Source organism: Enhydra lutris, unplaced genomic scaffold (assembly GCF_002288905.1).
Source record: "Enhydra lutris kenyoni isolate GAN:26980312 unplaced genomic scaffold, ASM228890v2 scaffoldscaffold69, whole genome shotgun sequence".
Lineage (NCBI taxonomy): Eukaryota > Metazoa > Chordata > Mammalia > Carnivora > Mustelidae > Enhydra > Enhydra lutris.
Window position 1 is genome coordinate 379,344 of NW_019154153.1, and position 19,545 is coordinate 398,888.

At 43.2% G+C, this 19,545-nt stretch overlaps 1 protein-coding gene across 2 annotated transcripts in view; it reads left to right on the top strand.

Annotated features, from left to right (window-relative positions):
* LOC111159745 (microtubule associated monooxygenase, calponin and LIM domain containing 3) overlaps positions 1-19,545 on the top strand; it is a 210,831-nt gene that overhangs the window by 127,938 nt on the left and 63,348 nt on the right. Inside the window, exons 18-22 of one of the 2 annotated variants that reach the window (XM_022522329.1) lie at positions 1,742-1,849; positions 4,345-4,452; positions 5,060-5,246; positions 15,880-15,968; positions 16,738-17,070. In XM_022522329.1, coding sequence (XP_022378037.1) covers positions 1,742-1,849; positions 4,345-4,452; positions 5,060-5,246; positions 15,880-15,968; positions 16,738-17,070 — 825 coding nt within the window. Of the gene's footprint in view, positions 1-1,741; positions 1,850-4,344; positions 4,453-5,059; positions 5,247-15,879; positions 15,969-16,737; positions 17,071-19,545 lie in introns of those variants that run through there. The other variant, XM_022522328.1, reaches the window with a different exon arrangement.

The window sequence follows — 19,545 nt, forward strand, 5'->3', positions numbered from 1 at the left end:
TTTACCTCTCTTTCTGCTTTTGCTCTGTGAGAAATAGAGTCACAGCTAAGGAAGCTAGTGCTGTCTCCTTAGGCCCTGTCACCACGCGAGAAGCAGGTAGGCTGTGTGTTGTCAGGACCACACAGGGATTGGTGCTGGGTGAGGGAGAAGAGTCCGGGGTGGAGGTGGAAAGAGGACATCCCTTTCACCTCCTCACACACAGCCTTGCTCTGCCTCCTTCTCTTCTGCTGGGGCTGCTTCCTTCCACAAGCACTGTGTGCGCCCGGCCTCTTTCTTTCTTCTTCCTAGGCTGTATTCCTCTCAAAAAGAAAAGTAGGCATTTCCTGGAGACCGGCAAGCCCTACATTTCAGGGAATTCATACTTAAATGAGGTCCTGATGATTTTTCATGAAACAGAGCCTAAGTGAAGAAGAACAGAGGGAAGTGTGTCAAGGAAAAGGAGAGATGGGCAGGGAGAAGCTATCAGACGTCTGGGGCTACAATAAGGAAAGGTAGCATTTTCCCAATGAGCTGATTTCCGGATTCTTCACTGCAGGGTTCCTGTCTAGATACCTTTAAGGGTTACATTTACGTTCTCTTCCAGGATTTTCTCTCCACTGTTCCAAAATCTTGCCTGTGCACTCACCTGCTCCCTCACCCTCCCGCCCCAGTCTTCTCACCAGTTTCACTGCTTTGCCTTCTCTGGGGGAGCAGCCTTCTGTCTTGTTTCTCTGTGGTGGGTGGTGCTTTTCTACAGAGATCGCCAACCCTCCCAACCCCTGCCTTGGGTCTGTGTTTCTGAGCCTGCCCTGCATGTTGAGCGGAGGGCCAGTGAGCTGGCTGAGTGTCTGGAGCAGGGGTGGTTACATGCTATGTTGCTACCCGTTCAAGCTATGAAGTTAGTGGGGAGCACTGAATTGGGGGTGCCGTGGATCTGCTTGGAGCTAGAGGGCAGAGGGCTGGCTTCTCTTACCATGATAGTACCTCTTTCCTCTACCCTGCATGTACTTCACCCTGAACTGGTAGGAAACTAAGCAGTTATCACTTGCCAGAGCTTTTAGCCCTCTTCTTCCTCTTCTGGCGACTGGATGGCTCTTGGCTGCATGGGCCATGGAGGATCGTGGCTTTGTTATACATGCTGCATGCAGTCTGCAGGAAACTTGGGATCTTTTCTCCTGATCACTGCTGGGATTTGGCTGGCTCCTTGGCAGGCAGAGTTTCTCTGAGCACTGGCAATAGGAAGAGGCAAAGCCACCTTTCTGGCCTTTATGGAGAAGGAGTCAGCTTCACTCGAGATTTGCTATCTCTGGTCACTGTTTATAAGATGGTAGAATCTCCTTCTGCCCAGGAGAGGTCCCAGCTCACGCCAGTGAGGGGTCCTGCAGAGCATAAAGAGTGTGTGTGTGAGCAGGACACCACCTTTGCCCTCTGCCACCTCCTGGCTGGTAGTGTTTTCCACTTGGGGTGGATTGAGTAAAAACCACCAAACAGGAGAAGACAAGGCTTTCAGAGGAAGCTCACAACTACAGTGACCGTGTTCCAGAGCGAGCTTCACTGTAAGCACGAGGCAAGGGTGAGCTAAAAGCAGAATGGAAGGCTTGAATGAGCCATTAATGCTTTTGGGAACTAAGAATATTTCTTTACTTCATTTACTATTTAGAGAAAGGTCTAAAACTCCCAAATTCCATACACTCAGGTCAGTATGTAACTTTTTATTTAATATTTCCTTTGATTTTTTTTTTCTCCATCTTGTATTTTGTAGCCAGAGCCTGAACCTTCTCGTCGATTTTTTGTTGACCAGTGGGAGCTTTCTGTTAGTCTCCGCTCCTCCAACCGCCCTGCCTCTCCCTCCTCTGACTCCCTCCGACAGGTAGCACAGCCTGGAACTTGGCAATGCTCTTTCCTCTTCAGCCTCTCCTCAGTTCACCTACACAAATGTTGTGTAGCCCAATGAGGTTGCAGTGCTATTAACTTTAGCCTGTCTTCTGTGGGAATCCACGTGTGTGTGTGTGTGTTTCCGTCTGTCTGTCTGTTTTGCATGTGAGGTCTGTAGGCATACACCAAAGTTACAGAGGCTGCTAGCTTTCATTGCATCAACTTCTGTCAAATAAACCCTCTTTTATAATATTTCAGCTATATCAAATAAAAATAAATATTTTTTAGCCATTAGCTTTTTAAATTCCAGGTGTCCTCATATTAATATGTATGACAAAATATGAGCCATAGTGTAATTAAATCTCTTCCATGGAGTGGTGATTATGCAGTATTGTGGGTGCCTCTTGAATTGTAATCATTTGAAGAATGAGCCCTGCTATTTCCTACAATGGAACTGATCCAGCTATAGAGTAGTTTAGAGAGCAATTGGCGGGTCTTTTTGCCCTTTCTGTTTATTTCCTGTTCTCAAGCAGTCTATGCAGTACGTGTGCGGAAGCATATGCATGTGTGGTGGCAAAAGTGTAAGTCCAATAATTGCTACAGTTAATCTATTTCTTAAGAGAGGGGAGAAGGAAACCATCTGCTTTTCGTGCCAGAAAAAATAGACGAGTCTCCACCTCTTTTATCTGCTTATCAATATTACCACATCGCTGAGAACTGAAAGTGACCAGTGCCTTTGTACGTGGGCAGCCCTGGGCTGTATTTGCTGAATATGCCGGTTCCTGGTGGGAGGAAAGGGTCCTGGCTGAACAGTGAGGACCCTGGGCTTGCTTGGCGTTCCAGCCTCGTGTGTGACATCTGGTCTGTGCTCTCACTTACTTTCTGCAGAATGAAGTGCAATTTCCCGCACCCTCAGTGTCAGCTGTTAGACGATCTGCTCTGCTCTGCCTGGTGCCAGTCCGTTCCAGGCACGAGCTTCCCTGATAGCTCTCAGCAAAAGAAGGTTTAGATTTTAGAGCCACTTGTTTTTCTCGACTACTAATCGGTATAAGCTGTGGAGTTAATGAGCAAGTGGCACCAGTCCTTGGAAACCTCCTTATTTTAAATTGAAAAATAGAATTGACTCCTCAGTTCCAGCAGAACCTTGGAGAATTGTTTGCTCATTTGGGCTTGTTACTCTCGTAGAGTTCACACGGAGTTAGTTTTCCCCCAGAGCGCTTCTCTTATTTGTCCCTGCCCAGCCCAGGCCGTGCCGTTGCTCAGGCTAGCAGTTCTCGTACATACGGGTTGGTGTGTATTGTCTATTCACACCACTTCCTAATGGGGTTGTGGACATCCCCAAGACAACGGACCTGGTGTGTTTCTCAGTCAGAATGAGAGGACTCCTCAAACCCGGCCGGCAGCTGTCCTATTGCACATAATTTACGAGAGGGAGTATCGCACACACGGGGTGTCCTGACCATCTCCACGTGGAAGGGTGACTGTGGAGTCTGTAAAGGATGGCCGGCAAGGCTTTGACCTCATTCCCTTGGGACAGGCTCAAAGCGAGGCTGCCTAGCAGGAAGGCTTACAATCGAAATGTGGTAGGTTCTTGTTACTTCTTCCACATTGCTACAAAGAGGACTGAATTGGTTGGATTTTTTCTTTTCTCTTTTTTTCAACCTATGAAAAAATAATCCCTCTTGGACTAAAATGCATTCTGATTTCCCAAAACTATACCGAGCCACTTGTCTGCATGGCTGCGTGTGTTAGCTTCCTGAAGCCGAGTTTAAGAAGCCCAGCCCAGTCTAGAAGGTTTTAGCTGTAGTGCCCGGATAGAACACATATGGGAGAACAACAGGGAGAATGGGCCAAGAAGGATTCTACAGATGAATTTCAGGAATATTTGATGTATGTGACAGGTTATAAGCGAAACAGTAATAGAAGGAAGGTGATCATCACTAATAATACTAGGCTGTTGGCATCTTTTACCCAAGTGGAGAGTCAGCCTTGCAAGAGTGAGCTTGGTTTCTTTCTAAATGAGGAAATACCTTCCCAAGCCCTCCCCAGACCCAGCTTGAAACATGCTGTTCATCTGGACATCTGCCGTCTTGGTAGGAGTTGTTCCTCTTGCATTCTTTATATGTAATTTGAGTCACTAGGATATGGGCCCTTCTTATTCCATTCTATATTTGTTTCCTTCCTGTCTTCCCACCTCCCTGAACTATATATTCCAAAAAGAAATGAAAGACTATATTCTCCCTTATTGAATTTAATTATTCCTGCAGCCATTATTCTTACCAATGCTGATACATCTGTGTGGACAAGGACACCCGTTTTTCTTATCACCAAGTTTCCCTGCTTGTGGGCACTGTGTTGGCATGGTTTGCTGCTGCACCTTATATTCATTTTATACCTTTCAAAGATTTTTTTCCCTGTCTTCTTAATTTATTTATTTTTTTCCTTCTCATTTCCCTTCATTCTGGTCATTTTATAATCTCCAACCAATAGAAGTATATAAAGATGTACACGGGCGGAGTGAGCTCATTGGCTGAGCAGATAGCCAATCAGCTTCAAAGGAAAGAACAGCCCAAAACCCTTCTAGACAAGAAGGAACTGGTAAGAGATGTATTAAGGGCACTGTCTAGATATAGCACAGCTGTGGCAAATAAACCTGGTTAATTCTAAGTAGCTTAGTAACATATCTAGCCATTATCTGCCATGTGGTAATTTTTTTTTTAAGGTTGTCGGAATTTTGTAACTAAATTTCTATGACTGAGTGGTTGTTTAGAATGTCGTGTGGAAAAACGTACTTAGTATCTCTAAAAGTGATTGCTCTAGGTCCAGGGGACCCAGATTGCTGTAGAACCATGTGAACACTGAAGAGGTATTTTTATGCTACCTTCAAAACAGAGTTCTGTCAAAACAATTTGGTTTGATTGTTGTGCGGTTCTGGAAAACCAACTGGGGTTCCCTCTGGACTGTTGGTTAACATCAATTCAGAGTCTGCCTTCTGCAGCTTGCTGCGTAGAAGGCACGTGGGACAGTCACTGCCATAGTTCTGCTGTGTTGTGGGAGAGCCTGTAGCAGAGGGAGCCAGCTTAGTCTGTTTCAAAGCACAGTTGCACAGTGAGGGTTGGTTTCACATATGGAGAAGTCATGCACCTCCTGGAGGTGAGCCTGAGAAGTGTTGCCCTGACATGCCTCCCACCGCCCCCCATTACAGGGCTCGATAAAGAAGGAGTTCCCACAGAACTTGGGAGGCAGTGACACGTGCTATTTCTGCCGGAAGCGGGTCTACGTGATGGAAAGGCTGAGTGCTGAGGGCAAGTTCTTCCATCGGAGCTGCTTCAAATGCGAGTACTGTGCCACCACCCTGCGCCTCTCTGCCTATGCCTATGACATCGAGGACGGTAAGCCCATTTGCACTTGAGGCCATACTTAGAAACTGGGCCTACGGACACTGTTTTCCACGTGAGCTGATCTTAGGGCCTCTTTACTGCGTTCTTATATATACATTTTTTCTGCCTCTCCTAACCCTTCCCATCCATCTCCCTCTACTCTTTGTTTATTTTTTCTCTGAGACTCCTTCTTATAAATATTTCCCTAAAGTCACCAGGCCATAGCATAGAATTACTCAGCAGTGATGGTAATGAGAATGGCATGTGTTTACCTAAATCACTTCCCTGGCTTCATAGCCACTTGTTTCTTACTTCAGGGTGGGATCTTAAAATAAAAGGGACACAAAGAGGATAAAGTTTTTCTTGTCTTTACTTTAGAGAAGGGGAAATCACAGATCTGTCGGAGTCCTGTCTCTTGTCACAGATCAGTGACAGCCTGGATCCCATGCCGCCTAGATTCTCACACTTTGCTTCTGAAGGATGTCGCTCTCTAGCATCAGCGTATCTCTGATGAGAGCTTGTTGCGCAGGATCTAAATCTAATTTACCACAGTGTTCAAGCCTTCGCCTTTTGTGGCATGTATTGTTTTTATAATGAAAGACCTTAATGGAGCAGAAGGTGGGGAATTATACAAATAGATGACAAAGCCTGACAGACAGACAGAGGCAGACTGGCATGCCTGTCATTTGAAAACTCTTTAAGATTAATTGAACTGGTCACCAAAGACATTGATGATTACTGTACTCATTCCTGTAGAGTGCTGAAGGAACTTCATGAGAGGCAGTCTTACTGATTCAAAAGTAATGAAAACACCTAGATTAATAGGAGTCCTCACAGGGGTGGCATTATATGACCTCTTTTTGGAATCTCGGACCCAATTCCAGTCTAGGAGTGGGGGGAGTCCCTCACCCCCCGAGCCCCATAACACCAAGCAATTCTCTGACACCAACAGAGTGTATGAGAATTCAGCTCAATTCTGACCCTATCTACTCTGCCCAGTGATAGTATCGCATTCCACAGGTTAAGCAGGCCTGGAAGACTGCCCCTCACCCCCCACTTAGACACCAGTCACAAGCCCCAGGCTGTTACTTGTGCTTCTGACCCATCAGCTGCAGATTGGAGGTTCCAGTGACCTCTTCCCTAGGTTCTTTTCATTTGCTAGAGCGACTCACAGAACTCAGGAAAACACTTAGGTTTACCAGTTTGCTAAAGACTATGATAAAAGCTACAAATCAACAGCCACATGGAAAGATACATAGGGCAGGGTTTGGAAAAAGGGCATAGAGCTTTCATGGGGCACCTTTCCAGGGACGCACTACTCTCCCTGCAGCTCAGCGTGTTCATCAACCCAGAAATTCTCCGAACCCCATCCTCTTGGGTTTTTACAGAGGTTTCATTGCAGTCATGTTTGACTAAATTATTGGGCATTGTTTGATTCAAACTCCAGTCCTCTCCCCTGGAGAGTTGGGGGTACCCTCTAATCCCACGGTTCGTCCTTCTGACAACCAACCCCTGCCCTTGGGTGGGGTCTAAAAGTCACCTTAACTATTACAACAAAAGATGCCTTTATCTAGGAAATTTCAGGTATTTGGAACTGAGTCAGGAACTGTGGACCTTGACCAAATGTATATGAGAAATATATTTGGTTTTCTGATACATGTGTCTTATAAATTACAGTATTGTACATCCATTACTACGTTGGTAGGTAATTTTTGATGGAGGAGATTGTAAGATGGTGTCACATAGGAGAAGGAGTCACCTATGAGTCACCTCAGTCATCCAGGCTCTGCTAATAATGGATAAATAGGTAGCTCTGTCAGAAGTAGCAGTAAAGGAGCCAAAGGGATGAACCAAGAAAAGCTAACTCTTTCCATGATGGTACCTGCCTTTTGTAACATTAGTAAAAAGCACCACCTTGTGAGGGAAGAGTTCAGACAGTTATCTAAATAACAAAAATATATCCTTAGGTATCAGATTTCCTCTGGCACCGTTCCCACACACGTGCTCTTTCGGTAATGCCTTTGACTTCCAAGGATAGGGGTTGGCAGTGGAGCCCACCAGTGTCTTTTAACTGTCCTTAATGTTCGTTATTTTAGTTAGCCTTTTACTGAAGTCTCTCTGGAAAGAAGATTCTTCAAGGTCCAGCCAATAGATCCCCAAGTATTTTTGCCCATTGATTGTGTACTCATCTCTGCCACATTCTCTTGAGGATGCAGACAAAAGGTAAAATGTTCCTCAAGGAGCTTATATTCTGATGGGCCTGATAAGACAAGGGCACATGGAGCAACAACAAATGATGAAGAGTATATAATTAAGGGCTCAGAGACAAAATACAGATTCTAACTTTGCAGAAGTTCAAAGGAGGAAGAAATCAATGAAGCTTCCCAGTGTTTAGGAATGACTGAACTGACCTTGGGCTAGACTCTGAGAGACAATAAGTAAATATAGAATGTCTCAGTGGAGGGAGAGAAGGCATGCCAGGCAAGAGAACGACAGAATGACAGGAGCACAGATGGGAATGAGCGTGACATTGGGAGCAGACGAGGCATGCCAGGCTGGTTGAGTGCATTGTTCACACTGGCGGGGAGGACAACAGATCTAAACCAATTCCCCAAATTCTAACCCCAGCCCCTCCACAAAAGGACAGGTGAACTAGAGAAAAGAATGGAATTTTAGGGATCCTGAAATTTTAGTCTGTTCTTTATCCACATTACTGTGTGACTCAGAAATCTTAACTGAAGGGCCTCAGATAAGAAAAAGACGGGGAAGTCATAGGTCATTTATAGGAGAAAAGAAGTAACCCAGGCACTGTGGTGGGCCCTCTAACACATACCATGCCCTTCCATCCTCACAACAACCCTATACAGTATCACAACAACTCTATACAGTAACTAGTTACATTATTGCAATTTTACAAATCCAGAAAGCAAATTCGGAGAAGTCATAAGTTCCTTGTTCAAGTTCACCCAAAACTAGTAAGTGCTGGTTTGCACTAAATGACCTCTGGGATCCCTTCAGGTCAGATGTTCTGGAATTAGTGACTCTGCACCCGTGTCAGCTCCACACTGGCAAATTGAGAATCGTACACTTCAGAGAAATATCCATGTTCTACCCTTGTCCCTGATGAGTCTTCCCTTCAGCTCTTTTAAAAGGATGCAGTCTGCCCTAAAACTAAGCTCCTCTTTCTCTTGCCAAATACTAGCTTATTTCCAACTGCTGCCAAGTCTTAAGACAGTGACTCTAGGGGCTCCTGGGTGGCTCAGTGGGTTAAAGCCTCTGCCTTCGGCTCAGGTCATGATCCCAGGGTCCTGGGATTGAGCCCCACATCGGGCTCTCTGCTCAGCGGGGAGCCTGCTTCCTCCTCTCTCTCTGCCTGCCTCTCTGCCTACTTGTGATCTCTGTCTGTCAAATAAATAAATAAAATCTTTAAAAAAAAAAAAAGACAGTGACTCTAAATTAGGCAGTGTTTCAGGTCTTAAACTTTCATCTCAAGGAGAGAAAACCCACTATCTGCTAAGGTGGTCTGTGAAGGGCCAGCATCGGTATCGACAAGCCTGAAACAGTCCACTGCTCTCTGTCTCTTCGAGTATCAACCGCCCTGATCACCCTCTGCATCTTCCACAGGGACTACCAGTCTCCCTGCCTCCACCATTGCCTGCTATGGTCTGCTTCCACAAAGCAACTGAGGGATCTTAAAAGATGTAAATCAGATCTTTCCAGCCTCCTGCTTTATACCCTTACCATCTGCTGCAGTCCAAATAGAATCCATTCAGGCTGAGAGCTTTGCTTGTCTACCCCAGCCTACATTTCCTCTCTGCTGCCAGCTATCCCCTAGCTCGCTCTACTCCTGCCACGTTGGTTTCTTTCCATTTCATAAACCTGATTAGGCTGCTGCTACCTTGGGACTTTGCTCTAGCTGTCTCTTCTCCTGGAATGCATTTCCCCCTAATCTTCACAGGGTGGGCTTCTTGTCCTTCACAGCTTCGCTTACATAGTCCCTCCCCGGAGAGGCATTTGTAGACCTCCCGATGTGTGGTACTCATCACTACCTGGTGCTTATTTACACATTTTCAGCTCTTCTGAGCAGAGACTAGTCTTTCTTCTTGACTGAACATTCTCGGTGTTTAGATTAGTACCTGTCCTATGATGGCATTCAGTAAGCTGTTGAATGAATGAGTCATGGCCCATTATGCCTTAATCTTGCCCTTTAGCCATTTGTTTCCTCTAATTTCTTTTTCCAGTCACGCCCATATTTAATTACCAAGATTTAATTTATTTAGACCATCTAAAATCAGTGGGTTGGCAGAATCAATTTGTGGTTAGTTTATAACATTAGCATGGCTGTATTCACTGATTGAGACGGACATCATAGAGTAGTGACTAAATGTACAGACTTTGGAGCCAGGCTTCCTAGGTTCAAATTTTCTGTGAGGTTCAGAGTGGGGGCACTTGGGGCAGGTTGCTTAACCCTTCTGTGCCTCACCTGGAAAAAGGTGGAGAGTAACAATATCTACCTTATTGTGTTCTGAGGACTAAATGTGTTGGCAGATGTTACAATAGTTATGATAGTATCTGGCACATGGTAAATGTTAGATAAAATTAGCTCTTTTTGTTATTAATCAAAGAAGCAAAAAGTACCATCAAATTGAGCTTCAGAAGGGGTTTGAGGAGATACTGAGTACCTGCAACACATAATATGATTTCTCATTTACTTATCTCATCCTATGAGTATTATCTTCATATTCTACGTGAAGAGACATGTTTCAAAATGCTAAATAGTTCACACGGCTACTGAGTGTGACAGTATTTAAACTGAGATCTGACTTCAGTGCTCATGTTCCTTCCATCACATGATACTGCATTTTTAGAGAAAACAATTTTCTGGACTTTTCCTGAAAATTACCTTTTGGTTAGGTTTGGGACTTGCTTTGAAACCTAAACATCTTTTCTTTATTAATTTAGGATACTCTAGCAGAATTCAGTGAGGACTCCCTGGAGTTTAGCCTATTGAGTTGTATTTTAAAACCTAGGATTCTGGGGCACCTGGGTGGTTCAGTCATTGGGCATCTGCCTTCGGCTCATGATCTTCGGGTCATGATCCTAGGGTCCTGGGATCGAGCCCTGCATTGGGCTCCCTGCTCAGCGGAAAGCCTGCTTCTCCCTCTCGCACTCCACCAGCTTGTGTTCCCTCTCTTGTTGTGTCTCTCTCTGTCAAATAATAAATAAGATCTTAAAAAAATAATAAAATAAAATAAAACGTAGGATTCTACTTTAGTTGAAGAAAGCAAACTAATGCAGGGAAAAAAAATAAAAGAAAGGAATGAAAGTAACTATAACTGTAGTTTTCTGATACTATAATAAAACAAGACTATGCCACCCAGGCACCCCAGGAGCATTCTTTAAAAAGAATAAGGTACAGGCGCCTAGGTGGCTCAGTTGAGCATCTGCCTTCAGCTAAGGTCATGACCCCGGAGTCCCGGGATTAAATCCCTCATCGGGCTCCCTGCTCGGCAGGGAGTTTGCTTCTCCCTCTGCCCCTCGCCCTGCTCATGTTCTCTCTCTCACGCTCTGTCTCTCTCTCAAATAAGTAAAATTTTAAAAAGAAAGACAAAACAGACAAAAAAGTAGTATGTGATCCAAGCACTAATAAATTCTGTCTTGCCCTTATTACATTTTATCTTACCCAAAATTCACAAAAGGGAGGGGTGCCCGAGTGGCTCAGTCAGTTAAGCATCTGTTTTAGGCTTAGGTCATGATCCCAGTGTCCTGGGATCATGCCCAGCATCAGGCTCCCTGCTCAGTGGAGAGCCTGCTTCTCCTTCTCCCTCTGCCACTCTCCTTACTTATGCTCTCTCTCTCTCTCTAATAAATAAATAAAATCTTTCTTAAAAAATTCACAAAAGTGAAATGGTTTATTACAGATTGTAAAAGATATTTTGTCTAAGCTGAAAAAAATAACCCATAATTCAACTCCCCTTGTAGAGAAATCAGCAGTGAGACTGATGGTCCTTTGGCTGTCAGTGTTCCTGACAATAGATGTAGTGTCTCTGAGTTCTGGTTATGTGCTAAGAGCTAATAGGAAATTCTATTTCAGAAAACATGCTATATAATGAATATTATTTGAAATTATGAAATCCATAAACTACATTTTTCTAAAATATTTAATTAGTGTTGGGAGGCAGGGTACAGGTAAAAGAAGGCAGAAGTCAGTTACTTTGAAGGAAAAGAGGAAAGATACAGTAATCAGAGCACCAGCTCTGGAAAAGAAAGGCCATCTCACCTTTATTTCTTTTGACTTTTATGTCCTCCCCCTTTTTTCCCTAGATTTATTGAGATATAGTTGACACATAACAGTATTTAAGTCTGAGGTATACAGTGTGTTGATTTATACTTCTATAAACTGTAAAATTATTACCATCATAGTATTAGGTGCCATCTGCATTGTATCACATAGTTCTTAATTCTTTTTTGTGGTGAGAATCTTCTCTTTTTTAAAAGATTTGTTTTATTTAGTTATTTAGTTATTTATTTATTTATTGAGAAAGAGCAAGCAAACGAGCATGCATGTACACACATGTGCCCACGGGTCAGTGGGGGAGGGAGAGAGAGAATCTCAAGCAGACACCCCCACTCCCTTTAACGCCCCCACCACCATGCTCCTCTGAGCATAGAGCCTAGCACAGGGCTCGATCTAACCCTGAGATGACAACCCAAGCCAAAACCAAGAGTCAGATGCCCAAGTAACTGAGCCACTCACGTGCCCCTATGGTGAGAACTTTTAAGGTCCATTTTCTTAGCAACATTCAAGTATATAATACAGTATGATTAACTATAACCACCGTGCTGTGCATTAGATCCCTGAGCTTATTAATCTTATAACTGGAAGTTTGTACCCTTTGACCAGTATCTCATCATGTTCCCCACCCCTTAACCCCTGGCAACCTCCATTCTGCTCTATGTTTCTCTGAGTTTGTCTTCTTTAGATTCCACATTTAAGTGAGGTCACACAGTGTTTGTCTTTCACTATCTGACTTCACTCAGCATAGTGCCTTCAGGGTCCATCCAAGTTATTAAAAATGGCAGGATTTCCTTCTTTCTCATAGCTGGATAATGTTCTTTTGTGTCCATGTACCACATCTTTGTTATCCATTCATTCATTGACAGACACTTAAGTTTATTTCCATATTTTGGCCGTTGTAATGCTGTAATGAACATCGGAATGCAGATAGCTCTACAAGATTCTGATTTTCAGTTTCTTTGAGTATCTACCCAGAAGTAGATTTCTTTTGACTTTTATGTCCTTCCCCATTTTTCATTTATTGAGGAACTTCCATACTGCTATCCGTAAGGGCTGCACCAATTTACATTCCCACCAGAAGTTCATGAGGATTCCCTTTTCTCCATACCTTCACCAACACTTAACTCTTCTCTTTTTAATGATGTCCATTATGACTGGTGTGAGGAGATATCCTGTGGTTTTGATTTGCATTTCCCTAATGACTAGTAATGTTGAGCACCTTTTCATCTACCTGTTGGACATTTGCAAGCCTTTTTTGGAAAACTATCTGTTTTGGAAAACTATTCAATTCTGCCCAATTTTTAAAATCAGGTTGTTAGTTTTTTTGTTGTTGAGTTGTATGAGTTATTTATATATTTGGATATTAACCCCTTGTTGGATATATGATTTGATTTTTTTCTCATTCTGTAAGGAGAAATACTGCCTTTTCATTTTGTTGATTGTTTCCTTAACTGTGCAGAAGCTTTTTATTTTGATGTAGTCCCACTTGTAGAGATTTTACTTCTATTGCTTGTGCTTTTGCTGTCATATCTAAGAAATCACTCCTGAGACCAGTGTCAAGTTGCTTTTCCCCTGTTTTCTTGTGGTTTTGTGGTTTCAGGCCTTAAACTTAAATCTTTAACCCATTTCAAGTTCGTTTTTATGAACGGTATAATATAGAGATACACTTTCATTCTTCTGCATGTGGTTGTCCAGTTTTCCCAACACCATTTATAGAAGAGACCATCCTTGTCCCATCAAGTATGCTTGGCTCTCTTCTCAAACTGGGGTTTATTTCTGCGTGTTCCATTGGTCTGTGTGTCTGTTTTTATGCCTATAAAAACATGTTGATTACTATAGTTTTGTGATAGAGTTTGAAATCAAGAAGTATGATGCCTCTGGCTTTGTTTTCAATATTGCCTTAGCTGTTGAGGGTCTTTTGTGGCTCCATACAAATTTTAAGATTTTTTTCTACTTCTGTGAAAAATGCCATTGGAATTTTGATGGAAATTGCATTGATTCTCTAGATGGTTTGGGGTATTATGGACATTTTAACAATATTAATTCATCCAGTCCACAAACATGGATATTTTTCCATTTGTTTGTGTCTTCTTCAGTCTCTCTTATCAAGGTATTGTAGTTTTCAGTGTGTTGATCTTTTACTTCCTTGATTACATTTATTCCTAAGTATTTTATTTTTTTGATGCTAGTGTGAAAGAGATTGTTCTCTTTACTTTTTCAGATATTTGGTTGTTAATGTGTAGAAACAATTGCTTTCTTTGTGTTGATTTTTTTTATCCTGCAATTTTACTGAGTTATTGATTAGTTCTGGTGGTATTTTGGTGGGGTCTAGGCTAGGATTTTCTACATACAAGATCATATTATCCTCAAACAAAGACAGTTTTATTCTTTCCTTTCTTATTTGGATGCCTTTTATTTCTTTCTCTTACATGATTACTCTGGCTAGGACTTCTAGTGCTTTGTTGAATAGGAGTGGTGAGAGTGGGCATCCTTGTGTTCCAAATCTGAGAGGAAAGGTTTTCAACCTTCACCTTTGAGAATGATGTTGGCTATGGGTTTGTTGTATATGGTCTTTATTGTACTGAGGTGTGTGTTACTCCTGTAACCCAGTCTGTTGAGTGTTTTTATCATGAAAGGGTGTTATACTTTGTCAAATGCTTTTTCTGCATCTGTTGAGATCACATGGTTTTTATCTTTCGTTCTGTTCATATGGTATATCACGTTTACTGATCTGTGTATATTCAAACATCCTTGTATCCCAGGGATAAATCCCACTTTGTTGTGGTGAGTGATTGTTTTACTGTGCTGTCGAACTGGGTTTGCTAGTATTTTGTTGAGAATTTTTGCATCTGTGTTCATCAGGGATATTTGTCTGTGATTTTCTTGTCGTGTCCTTATCTATTGTGGTATCAGGGTAATGCTTTCATTGTAAAATAAGTTTGGGAGTATTCCTTCCTGTTTAATATTTTGGAAGAGTTTGAGAAAGATTGCTGTTAATTCTTCTTTAAATATTTGGTGGAATTCACCAGTGAAGCCATCTGGTCCTGAACTTTTCTGTTTGGGAAGGATTTTGATTACTGATTCACCCCCCCTTACTCAGTATTGGTCTATTCAGATCTTCTCTGTCTTCATGATTCAGTCTTGGTATGTTATATGTTTTTAGGACTCTGTTAATTTCTTACAGGTTATCCAGCTTTTGGTGTATAATTATACATAGTAGCTTCTCACAATCCTTTGTATTTCTGTGGTATCAGTTGTAACGCCTCCTCTTTCATTGCTGATTTTACTTTTTTGAGTCTTCTGTTTTTCTGAATTAGTATAGTAAAGTCTTGTGAATTTTGATTATCTTTTCAAAAAGCCAGCCCTTAGTTTACATCGATCTTTTTTACTGATTTTCTGGTTAGGTTCTCTTATTTTAACTTTGAGAACAGGAAAGTTCATTTGTCAAAGGAGTAACCTCTGCAAATGAAAAGGATAAATGGGATTACTTCTGTTTCAACAGTTTCTATAATAGGGTCTATCCTTTAATTTTCATAAGCCTTGGCTCTTTAAAGTGGGAGTAAGGAAAGAGCCAGGAAAAAACTGACCCTTTGTGACTGACTCCCACTACCGGTGTCATGGGAAAAGCCAAGATCATTGTTTTTCAAACTTTGGACCACACCTGCAAAAGAAAATGCATGTTCCATTAGGGCTCAGTAAACACATATAGACACAACTAAAAGCTGTCGGGACTGATACTTAACTCTGATTAGGCCGCTGTGCACTTTATTGCATGTTACTGCTTCATTCTATTCGTAGTCCGTCGCAGGATTGTTTGATTTGGTTTGGTATTGTTTTTTAATGCTGGTTGTGACCCACTACGGGGTCATAAGGCTGGCTTGTGGATGGTTGCAGCAGCGGAGGCCCTGTCAGAGCCAGTGCTCCATGCTGCCCCACCCCCTGCAGCCTTCACGCCTCCACCCTGCGCTTATGTTCATTCTTGGTTTCCCCAGAAATGCTACTCCCAGCTTTCCATGTGACCACATCTTTGTTCTGTACACACTGCCACTTTGTTCACTGGCCCTGCCATGCAAGCTTCACATCTTTGCTCTGGATGCTGATTGGGTGATAGCTCAATGGCCTTCACATATCCAAAAGAAATCCCCTCCCCCTTCAGGCAAAGGGGAGAGGAGGGCTGAAATCAAAGTTTTTAGGGAGGGTTTGGCCTCCCTGGACAAGAAGCCTGGGCAGTGGTGACAGTGCCCTGTGGCTAGAGGAGATAGACAGGAGTGTGCTGAGACCAAGGAGTCAAGTTCAGAATTAAGAGTCTCACTCACTTCTTTTTCCCCTGCATCTTGCTGCCTACAGGTAAATTCTACTGCAAACCACACTACTGTTATCGACTCTCCGGCTCCGCACAGAGGAAGAGACCGGCAGTGGCTCCTCTCTCTGGAAAGGTAACGGTGATCCATCTGTAGGTGGGGGAGAAGCAGCAGGTGCATTTTAACATGGTGACAGGTGAGGGTGTTGATGGCCACTAACTTGCCTTTCTTGTGAATGGGAAGGGCCTGAGAGACGGTCACAGTCCAACTGGGGAGGAAACCCACTTTTCAAGTATAATCTTGATACTGCATTTCACTAAGGTAATGTTCCATCCACCACCTGAGTTAGATTTATTTGAGAGACTGTGTTAGGCCCTCGTGTTTACTCTATATAAAAGAAGACTTCAGTCATTGTTAAAAGCATCCTTCTGAGAGAAGGACACCCTGCAAAGGAACTTGGCTGTAAATAATCTGCTCTGCTTGTCAATTCCTTTCACTTTCTTTGTTCTGTGAATTACTTTTCTAAGTTCCTTTTTCCTTCTTACTTTTTTTTCTTTTTTTTTACCAAGAGTAGCTCCTCCACTTGTCATTGTCCAAGTGAACCGGGTATTCCCTTCATGACAAGGTGTTCCCTTGTCAGCATGCAGGCTTACTAACCCATCCTGGAGGGGCTTTTGTTGACTGCAGAGGGACCTGTAGGGAAGGGAAACTTATTCCAAGATGGACCTAGATTTTGACTCCTGGTGATTTCTCCATGAATTTTGTCCTGGGTTTTTAAAGAAAGACTGTGAGAAATACAGTGTGGATTGACTGGTGGGAGCAGCAAACTAGCCAGGCAGGGGCCATTGTCTTCTGAGATTTGAGTGCTTCGGTCAGTCACTCTTCTTCTCGTGGACTTTCCTAGGAAGCCAGAGAAGCCCTGCAGGATGGCCCCACTGTGGACACAAGTGGACGGGCCAGCGCCATCGCCAGCCCTGCTGAGAGAACTCCAGGTAGCCTCACTTCCTTGTTTGGCTGGGTGGTGCGTCACTCTCTCGGCCTCTGTGACAAGGCCAAGGGGATGAGCCAGCACCTCCAAAGCAACATTTCTTCGATTGGGCATCAAGTGGCCCAAAACCCTTTGGACTCCTTTTTCATGTGCCAGCTGCTTGCATTCGGAGTCCCCTTTCTCTATGGCCTGTCGGAGGTGCTGGTACAAATCAGAGGGGAGTTTCACTTGCAGGCCGTGAGCCAGTAGGGGCGCCATCTGGTAAGCGGGATCACCTGAACTTCAGGAATGTCTGTTCACACTGTTCACAACCTCAAAGTGTTGTTGCCGGAGCTTGGGAGGCTGCCCACACTTCTTAAGTGTGTCTTAACACTGAGGTGGTCGGTCCAGGCCCTGCCCAGATAGACAGGAATTCAGAACAGGCTGCTTGCCAGAGTCTCGGGGCCTTCTTATTTTGGACTCCTTGGACAGCATGGAATTGTAATAAGGCCACATGATCTGGATTTATGTTCACCTAAACTTGAAATTCTTGCATCCTATCCCCTATTTGGGTATCTACATAAGCTGACACTATACTTCTATTTGATGTGTAACCACTATAGGCCATGCCCTGTCCTAATCACTTTGGGGCATTTGAACTTGTAATGAGGACCAAACCCTAATTTGTTCAATTTCCCCTAATCATTTTCTTGTGTCAGGAAGTGAATGACACTATCCATACCTCTGAAAACATTTATTCTGGTTTTCAGTTCATGGGCTCATGGACATTAAGCTTATTGTGAAGAATTGTGGTTTTTCCCTTAAAATTGCCTCTCTCTGCTCCATGTCAAGCCAGCCCATGAGATGTGTCCCCAGTTCCACAAACTGCTGGATGGTCCCAGTACCCCCAGTGAAGCCACAGACTGTATACAATCCGGGGTCATTGTGTAGGTGAGAGAGGAAGTCAATGGGCCGTGTTTCTGCTTCTCACACTTTCTGTGTCTTTCACAGCAGATAGAGCTCAAGCAGCCATTTACAAACTCATGAAAATTACCATATAAAAGCTAAAGATCATCCCAATTTCTAATGCTAGAAACTGTGGAGCAGGAGTTGGCAGTGAAATTTCCATAATGGGAAAAGAGAATGATCCACTCCACTTTCAAATGACAGGTTTTCAGAGTTGTTTCCCTCCCTGTGCTTAAGAATTAGAGAAAGGGAGAATGTGCCCAGGGAGGGCAGTGATTTGGAGGGTAAGACCCAGCAAACCCCAGGTGAGCTAGGCGAATTCGGCTTCTGCTCCTGTGTGTGCCCTTATTAAAATCCGGGGAAGCTTTTTAAGTGCCCTGCAATTTGGACCAACATTTTATAGCAATGTTTAAGCCACAAATGACTTTGAAATGTATAGCTTCGAAACCCTTTACAATCTGTCTTTCCCATGAAATGCTGGCAGCCTTTTGCAGTTGACACTCTCAGAGCACCAGGGGGAAGTACTGGTAGCGAAGACAGTCTTCAGCTGTGGGGTCTAGAATGTGCATTTGACCGGGTGAGAATACCACCTCATCAATCTGGGCCTTGTTCCAGCAGAGATGGATTTCCCAAGGAACTTGGCTACTCAGTAAAACAACTCAGAGAAATGAAACTTTCCTTTTGGGTATCAAGTACAGAACATTCTTTTTAAAAAATCTGAACACAATGAAGTTCAGGTTGTTTCTGAGCAAGCCAGGTTTGTTCACTTTCCCATGTGGTTCAGTTTGCCATTCTTACTGTCTAGTTTGAAAGCATAACGGATTTAAAGTTACTGTAGAGAAGAAGAATATTCTACAAAGCAAAAAGAGAAGATAAGAGTCTGACAATGTCATTAAAGACTCAACCAAGAAAGAATCAAGTCCCTGAGGATGTCTCAGCCCCTATGGTTCATGATTCTGAAGGTGACTTGCCTGTTCTAGCACAAGGGGTTCAAGTTGTGCATCCCAAAGGAAACCCTGCTTGAACCCTAACATGAATGAGGAATGCACTGTCCCCCCACTTGAAAGCAGCTGAGGGCTAATGGGGTTCAGTTCGTATCTGCCTCTGGGGACTTTTGGAAATGACAGTGCTGAGTCTGAACATGCTCCAAAACCCCAGCACTTCCCCATAAGGTATCTAATTCTTGCTAGACGCTATAGAAAAGGAACAGAATTATGGGTGGTATTTTATAGTTGGCATGAAGTAGATTTCTTTTTTTCTTTTGATAGGGATGTCTTTCTCTAAATCCCACACTAAAGCTTTGATTGGTTTGGAATTTCCTTTTGAAAAGCTTCAGAAAAACTCAGGTATTTCAGGGTTTCAGAATATGTGTCCTTGATAAGTCATTAACCCAGATCCATGGTACATCTCCTCTCCTGTACTGTAGACAAGAAGAAGCTGCGAATGAATGAACTTGATTTCACTGTGTATAAATAGGCTATCCTCCTAGATGCATATCCGCCAGAAGGCAGAGCTGGAAAAGCTATGGCCATAGCTGGCACTTAAGCCTACTGTGCATTATCTCTGGGCCACCTCTGTATTTGTGGCAATGCCCTCTTTTCCCTTATGTACTTGTCCCCTTATGCCAAAATTACTGCTGTTGCCAAAAAATCCCAAACAACTCACAAGTTGAAAGAACCTATTCCAGCCTGCTTTGCAGTGTTGTCTCTCTCTGATAACCTAATCTGTAACTGCTGCTAATTTAGTGTTTGGAGGAGGACGTGGTTTACAGTACTGTTG